This window comes from Phytophthora infestans, genomic scaffold (genome assembly GCF_000142945.1).
Source record: "Phytophthora infestans T30-4 supercont1.1 genomic scaffold, whole genome shotgun sequence".
Classification (NCBI taxonomy): domain Eukaryota; phylum Oomycota; class Peronosporomycetes; order Peronosporales; family Peronosporaceae; genus Phytophthora; species Phytophthora infestans.
Window position 1 is genome coordinate 738245 of NW_003303758.1, and position 12874 is coordinate 751118.

The following is a 12874-nucleotide window of genomic DNA, read 5'->3' on the forward strand; positions in this document are numbered from 1 at the left end:
CGAAGAGCTCTGCAAATTGTTGCTGGCGACAACTTAATATCCCCAAACTTGTAGCGAAGCGTGTCTTGTAGTTCCTCCAAATAAAAGCATGGGTGGTCCTGGACGTACTTTAAAACGAACGAGCACACAGCTGCCGGCCACCGGGAGGTTCGCTTGCTCCGCTTCGTGCCTGTCACCATGCCATGCCTTTTAAAAAGCTGATTCCAGCGCAAGATGGAGCGCGCCGAGGCTCCGAGCACGTGGCCTATCTGGACCACATCATAAATCTAAACAAGAACCCGACGCCGGCATCGAGCGTGACAATGACTCCGAAGACACCATCGCCCAACCCGACGCCGGCGGCTAGTGTGTCTACAACGCTGAGACCTACCACGCCCAACCCGACGCCGGCATCGAGCGTGACAATGACTCCGAAGACACCATCGCCCAACCCGACACCGGCGGCTAGTGTGACTACAACGCTGAGACCTACCACGCCCAACCCGACGCCGGCATCTAGCGTGACAATGACTCCGAAGACACCATCGCCCAACCCGACACCGGTGGCTAGTGTCACTACAACGCCGAATCCAACCGCGCTCATCCCGACTCCAGCTACATCGGCGACAACGACCCCAATGCCGACCACGCCGAACCCGACGCCGGCATCGAGCGTGACAATGACTCCGAAGACACCATCGCCCAACCCGACGCCGGCGGCTAGTGTGACTACAACGCCGAGACCTACCACGCCCAACCCGACGCCGGCTGCATCGGTGACAACGACTGCAATGCCGACCACGCCGAACCCGACGCCGGCATCGAGCGTGACAACGACTCCGAAGACACCATCGCCCAATTCGACACCAGCGGCTAGTGTGACAACCACGCTGAAGCCTACCACACCGTGCCCGACACTGGCTGCATTGGTGACAACGACGCCAAAGCCTATCTTGCCCAACCCGACACCGGCGACTAGCGTCAGTTTAGCTTCGAAACCTGTGACAGGTAGCAGGGATGGCTGGGGGGATCCTGTTCAACACTAAATACCTCTCGCGGTGTCATCCATTCGAGACCTCTGGCCTCCTCTGTAAGCTGCGAAGGAGCCCCTGTCCGTGATTTTAGATTCTTTAACCCCTCGACTCCCAACGTCGTAAGATACGACATATTAAAAAATTTACGTCGTATCTTACGACGTAAAAGGCATTACAACAGAATTTGGCTCAGAATTATTTTTCCAATACTTTAATCAAGTCATTTTGAAAAAATAAGGTCCTGGAGGTATTATATGAAAACCCAGAAACGGGGTGCGCGGGAAAAGTAGGGGACGAGGATCAGTTTTTTGATCTGAATCGGTGGCTTGTCAACCGCTCATTCCAGCTTTCGCCGAACGGCGCGCATTCGTTCCAGTCGTCGAGGGAAGGCCGCAGCTACAGTCGCGGCAGCAGCTACAGCCGCCGCCACCGCGCGTGATATCGACTTTGGTCACTTCTGGCGCCAGCTTCGTGCTGCTGGGTGGACAGCGAAGAAGCCCAGTGGATTGCAGACCGAGTGGGGTTATTCAAGTCCTGATGGTACCAAGGTGCTGATTGGAGAAGACGCCGTAGTGGAATATGCTCTGGAGTCTGGACTTCTGGTCGAAGGTGACAGTGACAACGATGCGGATACCCTGGATGACAGAACCTCTGATAAAAGCGTTACCGCCTCGCAGATTGACACCAGTATCGAGATATCGCAACGTACCATGAGAGATTTGTTCGGCACGTCTAGCGAGTCGGAGGCAGATCTGTCACAGTCGGCAGTCACTCGGGCATTTGATTTGCCACCTGAAGGCCTATTACTGGACGCCTCGCAACTTGAAGAAGCTGCCGCTCGTTTGCAATTGCTGTCGGGCGCGTCTGGAGCTGAGAGCGGTGCCGAAGAAGAGGACAAGTCTATTGCCGATGAACAAAGACGGAAGCCCCAGCGTCAAGCTCCCAAAGAAGAAAAGGATATCAACTTCGTACCTGAGAATGAAAACACAAGCACGTACGAAAGCTTCAGCTCGGATGAGAGCGACGGTGTTGCCTACGCAGAAGACGATGAAGGTCCAGACCGTGAAGACGACGACTGTAGCGATGATGGCATCTCCGATGGCGACGCCGTGGAGATGGATGAGGCTTTCATCGCTTCACTTCAGTTGGACACTGAAGCACCTGATCGACGCAGTCTGCACCAGCGCGAGGATGCCTTGCGAGCAATGAAGTGGACGTCTGTGTCGTCTTCTTTCGAGTCAAATGTGGAAGCGTATCCAGGACTTGGTGCGGAGCTTGCTCTGCCCACGAGAGAGCTGCGCAATGTCACACACTCGCCACCTCTTACCTTCTTCTATTTTATGTTCAAGTCCATGTGGGTGAATATCAACCAAGAAACGAACATTTACGCATTTCAGCAAGTAGACAGACGAGCTGAAGCAATTCATGCTCGACAAGTCAAGCACCCCGACCGCCGCCAAGAAACGCTGAAGAATATACGGCGCCGTCTGAGAACTAAGCCAGCGTACCAGGCTCACGAGATCCTACACGCCCTCGGTTTGCTCGTTGCGCGCATGCTCTGCCCGCAGAAGAGCTTTGCAGCGCACTGGTCGATGGTCGAAGATGGCGCCGTTCCTGCTGGCAGCTTCGGACGCTTCATGAGCCGCAACCGCTGCCAGGATATCCTGAGAGATCTCCACTTCGTCGACAACCAGAGCGAACGGAACAGGGACAAGCTGTGGAAACTGCGACCGGTAATTGCCAAGCTTCAGCAGCGTTTCCTGGAGGGCTGGTCGCTGCCTGGTGTTTTTTCTTTTGATGAGGGGGTATTACCAGCCACGTCTAAGCGGAACACGACGAGAATGTTTATGCCTGATAAACCACACCGATACGGGTCTAAGATGTTTATGACGTGCGACTCGAGGACAGCCTATTGTCACAGGTAAGCATCTGAATGTCGTAAGATACGCCATCAACCATTCTGACCGACGTCTATATCGTATCTTATCAGATTCGAAATGTATGCAGGCAAGCGCACTTCAGAGGCTGACGGCAGCACTTCATTTGACCACAAGACAGGTGCAGCTGCTGTGGTCAGGAACCTGAAGATTGTACTTGCAGAAAACAAGCGACAACGGTGGTGCGCGGTTGTTGTAGACAGATACTACTCTTCTATTCTCCTTGCAATCGAGCTGCTGAAGATGTACGTTTACGTTATTGGTACTATCATGGTCAACCGTCTCGGGCTGGACAAGAACCTCCAAGTAAAGAGAGCAACGCGCCCGGCGAACATCCCACGCGGCACGTTTACCTTTTCACGTTCGGTTGCAATACCATCCATGATTGCTTTCCACTGGTGGGACCGCAAGCCGGTCCACTACCTGTGTACAGGCGCAACGATGGCGCCGTCAACGATTGAGCGGAAGGTGAAGCAGGTTGGGGAAATTACGGTGCCATGCCCAGCCGCCGTAAACGACTACCAAGGTTGGATGGGTGGAGTTGATGTGCATGATCAGCTCCGCCTCCAAGCCTACTCGCTCCAAACATCTACTAAGCTCAAGAAATATTATAAAAGCCTATTCTTAGGCTTCGTCGATCTCGCGTTAGTCAATGCCTACATCTATCACACCGAGGCTGCATAGATAGCTGGTATACCCGCTATGAAGCGTCGCGAGTGGTACGGCGTCCTCCAAAACCAGCTCCTTCAACTGAAGGCAGAAGACTTCACCGGTGTAGTCGCAACGCCACCACCTTCAGCGCAGAAACGTAAGCGTACCCCGCGGCTTACACATGTCTTGGAGCAGTGTGAGGACTGGGTGACGGTCTCCAATGTGCAGAAGCGTCGCCAGCGCTCCTGCGAGGTGTGCGCGTTGTTGAGAATCGACCGCACGAAGAAATCTTACGCGACAACCTTCTATTGTGATCGCTGTTCGATCGATGATGCCAAGTGTTGGCTCTGCAACAAGATCCGGCGAGAATACAAAGGGGTGGCGAAGACGTGCTTCGAAATCTGGCACGACGATTTTGATGCCGGCCAGAGCATACCGTCGAACTTGGGGAAACGGATTGTGCTGCGGCGACCCAGACAAAAAGCAGGAAAACGGCAGAAGACTCGCCGAGAGATCCAGCTGCGAGGTGACGAAGCCGATGATGAGGCTGAGTAGCGTAGCAAAGACGAGTGCGAACTTGATGAGTCCTTTGCTCGTAATGCACAGAACCTTGGATCAATGTGTTTTCTACGTTTCGTGTTTGCAAATGCAGGCCAATGATCGGACTTTCTTTTCTAGTCAGTGCTGGCTCGTGGTAAGTTACGACATACATAGCTGAATAATGCAAACTAAGTTGTATAAGTTACGTCATTGCACGAAGGACCTGTTGACAACTTATACCCCATCCCCTAGGGCTTTCTTTGCCCCATACAGTTATTCAGCTCTAGCACTAAGTCGTAAGATACGACGTACAATAAGCCGTCCGGTGCCCTCATTCCTGGGAGTCGAGGGGTTAATCATTTCTATTTCTTTTTCACAAAATGCTACCTGGTAGTAGTATGTCTATCGGTCTGATTGTGCACAAGGATCGCGACGAGATTTCGCCTTTTACTCACCATCGTTTGCGAAGCTTGTTGTCCTTGTAGGCTTACAGCGAAAAGTCCTCATACGTGAGGTTATGCCATCCTACGACGAGCGCCTCGGTCGTAACCAAAGAAGAAACCGCCAGGTGGTGCGAACATGCAGACGATGACGGGATGGCTTCTGATCAAATTACAACTTTTTTCTCGCCATCCGAGATCTATGGTAAGTATGAAAACAAAAACTCGATGACGGACCGGTATTCTTCACTACCTACAGTGCAGTGAACCACCTCGGTTGTTTGGTTAATGCCTTGACCAGCGGCTACGTTGCTGATCGATTCGGCCGTCGTGCTACGATATTCTCGGCTATCACCTTCTGCGTTGGCACTTGCTGGCTGTGTCTTACCCCGTTTTAAGAACACACGGTGATTTTGTTATTCCGTCTCATTGGAACCATCTACTGCTCGGAGATCGTCCCGCTGAGCGTTCGTGCATGCTACGAACTCGGTACAATCATGACAGCAGTAGTTCCGGTAATCTAACTTTAAGATCTACGGCGTCTTGCGGGCGTTGCCGACATCCAGACAGATTACACGTCGACTTCGAAAAAAATGAACCTCGTTATTTAAAAAAACGTTGCTGCCCACAGTTTGACCACTGATAGGAGGCGACTGATGAGAGCTGCGCGACCAGTGAACTTTAAAAGGGTCGATTACCACTAAGCCGCATCGTGAAGTGCCTTAACAAACCCATCGGCGAATGTTTACTACATGTAAACTTAAACCTTTTCTGCCGATGACAATTGTTTAGTGACGTTCCTAGAGTCTGAATGAAAGAAGCCCGGCACATGTACGACATGTTGTTCAACAGGATAGTGCACAACGTCGGGATCTCCGCATGCATTCCGCTACAGCTTCCAAGACAACAAGGTCCGCTTTCTGAAGTTGTCACCGTCTCAAATGCAGGATTGCAGTTTTTGTCTCGCAGACGACACTCAGAGACGGGCCCGGTCACGCTTGACAGGCCATCCTGAAGCAGAGGCAAGACTATGCGCCTGGTTCTGAAGGTCCCGAGCCGACGATGGAGAAACGCGCCGAGCGTGGACGCCTCGATTCATTCCTGCGCACGTACGATCATTCCTGAATTTGCTTCCGGACAAGGAGCATCTCCTCTCGGACATCTTGACGACTCAGTGCCACGTAACCAAGCTCTGGTCCCACATGGCGCCCAGCGTGAGCGTCCACAGCTTCCACGACGCGGACACCCCGACGACGGGCAGTACGCGCTACGCCATCATCGTGTGCGCGTTCGCTTCGCTCGGTGGGTTTTTCTTCGGCTACGACCAGGGTGTGACGTCCGGCGTGTTGATTATGGATTCGTTCCTGAACGACTACTGCGTCGGGTGGCACAACTTCACCTACGATGACTGCACCCGGTCGTCTTCGGACATCCCGGGACAGTGGACGAGCTTCACCGTGTGGTACAACATGGTCTACAACCTTGGTTGTCTGGTTGGTGCTCTGATTGGCGGCTACGTCGCGGACAGTTACGGTCGTCGAGCTACGATTTTCTCCGCCGGCGTCCTGTTCTGCATCGGGACGACGTGGGTTTGTCTAAACCCCGCACAGGACCACACGCTCATGTACATTGCGCGTATCGTACAGGGCTTCGGCGTCGGCAACTCATCGTTCTCACTCCCACTGTTCGGATCTGAGATGGCCCCGAAGGAGCTGCGCGCGCGTCTGTCCGGTTTGATGGTGCTGCCCGTCACATTCGGTCAGTGGCTCGCTAACCTTATCAACATCCTCGTCATGGACGACAGCAACGGCTGGCGTATTAGTAACGCCGTATCGATGATCCCTCCGGTGATCGTCATGTGCGGCATCTTCTGCGTGCCCGAGAGTCCTCGTTGGACGTATCAGCAGAAGGGCAGGGAAGAGGCTGAGGCGGATTCTTAAGCGGCTACGACAAACGGACGACGTGCGCCATGAGCTCGAAGCGATCGGTGACCAAAATTAACCAAGAAGAGACTGGGAACAAAGACATGGCTGGACTGTGGGAAACCACGGTGCGACGACGTGTGTTCATCGCCATGGCGCTACAGCTCGGCCAACAGGCGACTGGTATCAACCCCATTATGACGTACGGGTCGCTTATTTTCAAGGACATCACAGGTGCCGGTCTCTACGCTTCGCTCCTTCTAAGCGGCGTCAACTGCTTGAGTACCACACCTGGTTTGATTTGGTTGGATAAGTACGGACGCCGCTATATGGCCATGATCGGCGCTGTAGGCATGGTGATCGGCCACCTGTTCGCTGCTATTCTGTTCACGGCGATCTGCGACGGCAACGTCGACGACTCGGGCTGCCCTTCGGTCGGCGGATGGTTTATTTGCTTAGGTACAGCTTTCTTCGTCTTCAGCTATGCCGTGTCGTGGGGCGCTCTACCTTGGATCTACTGCTCGGAGATTTTCCCACTCAACGTACGTGCGTGTGGCTACTGCAGCCAACTGGATCGGTGCCGCCATGACGGAAGTCGTCAAGCTCTTCCCGTACCTGAACTTCAGCGGTGTATTCTTCATGTTCGCTGGACTCACACTACTATGCGGCCTGTTCATCTACTTCTACTGCCCAAAAACCAAGGGCATTCTACTTGAGGACATCGAGACACTCTTCAGCCGCAGTAACCACACGGCTACGTCACCGTCCTACGGCGCGGTCAAGACCCCTGTGGCTGCTACCGACAAGAGCCCAGTTGCCATGGCCTAAGATTTTTAAAACCTGTCAATCAATTTACTACAACTGCGAATTTGTCGAAAGCTGTGATGCTACTATTGTAGTATTAAATCCTGTAGTAGTAGTATTTCAAGCTGTCGAACTAAAGACACAATTCTGTAGAATAGCAACTACTACCGAAAATAGTAAATTGAGCTCTCAGGTAGTAATTTAGAGGCCTTTTGCGTTAAATATACTTTTAATACCAAAATGCTAAGCTTTTGAGCACAGAGCCTTTGGTTTGCAAGAAAGAAACGGGTGCATATCGGCAATGAACAAGAATAATAATTGTGGAAGAGGAATATCTAGATACCAAATCTGTTTTAATTTGTACCAATTTACTTTTTCAAGCACTGGAAGCCTACCGTCTTACCCCGCATATAAGGCATATGTGCTATAAATAAATACAACACTGCTTGTGTGTTATATTCGTTTAGAAAGCCTATGTGTTGTACAGCGAACAAATTATTTGACTTTGAAGAATGGGTCCTGGAATCTGGCTTGGTCGTTGAGGCTTGACCCTCCTGCGCGATCGGTTAGGGCTCAAACCCTCCTGCGTGCAGTTCACATGATGTGGTGATTGGTAACGGGTCTTCTCTTTCTGTTGTGGCTGCGTTGTATACGGAGGTTTTGCTTGTTAGTATTATGAATTCTATAAAAAAAAATCTTTTTATAAGAATCGTTTGCATGAATTACATGTAATCACGTGTATTATACTTATGTACTATGTATCCATCTACTTTCACTGCGAAATATGATCCGGAGCGAACCAAGCACAGCGTTTTCAGAGGATTTTCAACCGTGTACGAGAATTTGGACACCAGCTTATTGTCCTTGTCAACAGTACTTACCTATAGATACGTCGCTCAGCACTCATGGCTGTGTAAATTATAAAATAAGAGAATTAAAGCCAAGTAACAGCAGCACCGACAAGTTTGTTGAGAAGGGTGGTTAGTTGGAGCTCTCAAGCCATGAGAATCACGTCCACAGTGAGATCATCATCGATAACTCGACCCAGGTTAGCTAACACACGTCGTGTATCGTGAATCTCCTGAAGCCAAGAATCCATCGTCTGCTCACGAGTGTAAGTTGCGTGGAAGAATTGCTTCAATACCCACACGTAATTAGAAAACTCACGCTTAGTATGGTGTGCTTCCAGATCTTCCCACATTTCCTTGCCAGTTGGAAGATCACACATACGCTCAGCGTCTTAATTTTTAGCACCACGAAGCAACGTATCTTTCACAAAGAAGTCCAGCATATCGTAGCGGTGTTGAAGCTCCCCAGTTACAGTCGGACGCTGTACGGATCCATCGATCAGACCCCAAGCATTAAATCGGTGTAAATAGGCCATAACTTGAGCACGATAGAGGTTAAAGCTTCCTGCCATTTTTGGTGGGTTTTTGTTCACATCCATCGCCAGGTTAGGCGGTGGCAATGGTATCCTTTGCTGTTGTTCTCCATTAGCGTGCAACCTCGCTGGAGCATTCACCACCGGAGTTCCAGTCAAAATGAGCGTTGAAGTTGGTGAGCTCAACGCAGAAACAGACTGCGGCAGTGGAGACTGAAGGACAGGAATCCCGCCAGTACCCCCAGCCAACGGACCTACCAGTCCAGCCGCTTCTGACACTGCAGGCGTTGATACAGCCATCATCCGTCGCGACGCGGTCGGAGACGGAGTACCAAGTAAGTCTGACATCGAAGGCAGCGTCCACGACATCGTCAGCGTTCACGTTAGTTCTGGAAGTTTACTCCAATCTTGGGCTCATAACCCTAACAGCGAACGTCTACTACTCGTTCACTTGCAGAGGTCGTGACGATGTCTGGGCAGTGAGCACGACGGAAGAAGTAAGCGTTAACACACTACTCGCCCCACACTTGGCAGATTGGGAATTGCTGGAGCTCCACCCTTGGTGGACTCCGTTAGAAATAAAAATGTCAACCAATTATCTAACGGGCGAATGACTACCAATACTAAAAAGACTTCTGGTTTCTGAGACTGTGTCGTCCAGGTCTCATAAAAACAATCAGTCGAGAATTCGCCAAAGGTACACGACATCTCGCCAAGCAGCGATGCATCCGTTCAATGCCATAGCCGATACCTTCGACGTGACTCCAGTACGATCTCGACCTGTTCTCGCACCGCGAGTACCAGCCGTCACAGCACTCGCCGCAGAGAGAAGAGCCCCCAATCGACGCAAGAAGCTCAAATGGCGGACGCGCGATTCCCAGGCTTCGCAGCTCTACAACTTGGAGCTGGACGTCATGCATCTTCTACAGGAAATTCAACGCTTGGCAGAGTATCAACAAATTCTCGACGCCCGCACTTTCAATCGTCGTGATGCGTTGGATGGCTACTACGTCAAGACAGTGCAAGAGTACCACCGTGTATTTGAGAACGGCTATCGTCCAGGCTCCCCGCTTGATGCGACCCAGTACGTTATGCAAACTATGGACGAGAACCTGAGTATTGGTGGGTTCAGCGGACGTGGCGTGATGCTGCATCAGTGGGAACAATACACAAAGGCGCTCTCCGGCCTCGAATTTCACTACCTGCGCTCTCAAGTCCTCTCGATGGAAGGGCACACGGTCGTCACGTCCTATGCCAGCTACAAACACATCGTAACACGAGACACGGTGGAGGTCATGTTTCCTGAAGCACTACGACAATATCCACGCATTGTGACGAAGATGTTGGGGCGTGTGTTCAAAGGCGTCGGCAAGTTTGACTTCGTCTTTGACACGCAGACGCACAACATTATCTCGTTTGAATTTGAACTAGACTTCCTCGAAGAGTTTTCTCGTTTGCTTCAGGACCCGCGCGATCTTTGTGCCATTTTCAAAGGAGCAAGGATCACCGAGGAATGTCTGATTGGGGACGTTACCGGCTACGGGGAGGTCACGTCGAGTCCAAACGCTGGTACAATTGCGACAGCTAAAGTTGAGAAAAAGACAGAGGCCAGTTTCGATACAGATTTAGAGGATAAGACGCCTTCAGGGCATAGCGACGAAGAGTGGCGACAGCCTTCGTTGACTAATAGGACGGGCAGACGCAAGGAGATTTGGGAGTAGGAGAAGCGTGTCATGTAGTGGAAGTCTTTTTTGTGGGTCACGCGCGTTTTCCCTTGCAGAGATCAGAGACGAATTCCAACGATTCCGTCCAAGTTGAGGTGATTTTTTCATTACACACCTGTTGTACTTAGAGTCCACGTTGGTCCGTAACTGGAGTGAGACATGGGACAAGAACGTCGCATCCAACGTAAATTTCAGTTTTGCGACGTCCCTGTAATAATAGATGAATGACTTGTTTGCTGCTTGTGAGCAACCAACGTGAATGTGCGGCGAATACTGATCTTCACGTTGAGACGAATGTGGCCAAGCTCACATACAGCACTAACAAAATGTATATCCATAAAAGTAACATATTTGACGAGAATGCCAGTGATACCGGTAGAGATGAACTCGCGCTGTGCCATGTTGAAGTGACAAGAATGAGGCATTCCTACTGGTCCCAGCGTTTTTATTTTGGTTGTTTTCTTCAAACAGATAAAAAAACTGCAACAAGCTTTATATATTTATCATGCTCTTTCAATTTGAAATGAAATAGAAATAGAGTATTCTGCTCGGTCTTTTGTGGTTTATTCATGGTAGTTAGCTACCGGTAAATGATACCTATGCTCCAATAAAAAACGAACAACTGATCTCATTGACAACAACAACAAAATACTTTTCTTTTATTAACGACAGGCAAGTTTAATAAGCTTCCAAATGAAAAGTTTACGACCGGATAGAAAAGGAGAGTCCAGAAGATTGCGCCTAAGTATTTGTATTTTGGTAGTTCAACTTTTGTACAAGTACCTTTTCGATCTTCGACCCAGCACAACTGCAGAGAGCGGCGTTGTTAGTAGTGGGGTTTCTGGACACCCCATAAAAATAATCACCGAACCTTTAAACTGTAGTGGTGAATGAGCGAAACAAAAAACGCCCGAAGCCAACAATCGAATAGCAACTCGACCGACCGCCGACAAATATTCACATGACTCAGTCAGTTGTGAATTCGCCAGACATTCACAATATCTCGCCCGACAACAATGAACACGATCATTTCGGTTTCCGAAACCTTTGGCGTAACACCAGTACGGTATCGACCTGTGCTAGCTCCGCGCGTTCCTGCCGTCACAGCACTCGCCGCAGCGAGAAGAGCTCCCGATCAACGCAAAAAGCTCAAGTGGCGGACGCGAGATTCTCAAGCCTCGCAGCTCTATAACTTGGAGCTGGACGTCATGGATCTTCGACAGGAAATCCAACGACTGACTGAATACCAGCAAATACTTAGTGCACGGACTTTCAATCGTCGGGATGCACTGGATGGCTACTACGTCAAGACAGTGCAAGAGTACCACCGCGTGTTTGAGAACGGTTATCAATCGGGCGCCTTGCTTGACCCTAACCAATTCGTTATCCAAGTCATGGACGAGAACCTGCGTATCGGTGGATTCAACGGACGTAGAGTGATGCTGCATCAATGGGAGCAGTACACGAAAGCTTTATCGGAGCTCGAATTTCACTACTTGCGATCTCAAGTTGTGTCAGCGGAAGGACGGACGATTGTGACGTCCTACGCCAGTTATAGACACGTGGTAACGCGAGCCACCTTGGAAGTCATGTTCCCTAACGTACTCCGTCAATACCCACGCATCGCGGCGAAGCTGCTGGGGCGTGTGTGCAATGGTGTTGGGAGGATCGACTTCACCTTCGACACGCAGAGTCACTACGTCGTTTCTTTCGACTTTGAAGTAGACTTTCTCGAGGTGTTTGCACGATTACTTTGGGATTCGCGCGAGTCATGCGGAGCAAGGATTTCCGAGGAGTGTCTGATTGGTGACGTGGCGTGTTACAAAGAAATTATGCCGCTTCAAGATAGCGAAAGAGCTGAAGCTGCGACAGCGAATAGTCCTAAGTGGAAGCTGGAGCCCCGTTTCGATATAGGTTTAAAGGACAAGATGTCGCGGAGCTACAGCAACGGAGAGCTCCGACAGCCTTCATTAACCAGGACGGGCAAGCGCAAGCAAATCTGGGAGTAAGATCATGTAGCATCAACAGTACTAATACAATGTATTATACATGCGCAAGCAAATCTGGGCATGTAGCATCAACAGTACTAATACATGTACTACCGTCTTACCCCACATATAAGGCATATGTGCTCTAAATAAAATACGGGATTCGCTCGACATCTAGCTTAAACCTCAATTTGACCACCTACCTAATTAGAACACATGTGGCTGAAACCTAGTTACAACACAAGGCTGTACCAACCAATGAAGGGGGAGCCGAAAGGGCTCCCAGAAGATAACAGAGCAGAACTTTCCTAGTCCAAGACACGTGTACACTTTTCCGGTAAGTCCCTGCATAGGGCTGGATTATGCCTGCCGTCAATACTCGAGAGGCATAGCTTGTAGGGTATTGACTGGTAGCGCCAAGAGATTAGGTCGGTCCGGGTAGGACAAAGTCTCGCTACGCGCGAAAGAAAGTCC

At 50.5% G+C, this 12874-nt stretch overlaps 2 protein-coding genes across 2 annotated transcripts; both read left to right on the top strand.

Annotated features, from left to right (window-relative positions):
* Positions 1–5783: 5783 nt before the first annotated feature.
* On the top strand, positions 5784–7331 carry PITG_00103 (sugar transporter, putative; the record flags this gene model as incomplete). Its single annotated transcript, XM_002908686.1, has 3 exons — positions 5784–6439; positions 6523–6962; positions 7069–7331. 3 exons carry the CDS (start codon positions 5784–5786, stop codon positions 7329–7331), a joined length of 1359 nt encoding a protein of 452 aa, XP_002908732.1.
* Positions 7332–8091: 760 nt separating this feature from the next.
* Positions 8092–10409, top strand: PITG_00104 (uncharacterized protein; the record flags this gene model as incomplete). The annotated part of the gene is made up of 5 exons (XM_002908687.1): positions 8092–8140; positions 8395–8421; positions 8985–9023; positions 9146–9167; positions 9350–10409. 5 exons carry the CDS (start codon positions 8092–8094, stop codon positions 10407–10409), a joined length of 1197 nt encoding a protein of 398 aa, XP_002908733.1.
* Positions 10410–12874: the final 2465 nt, after the last annotated feature.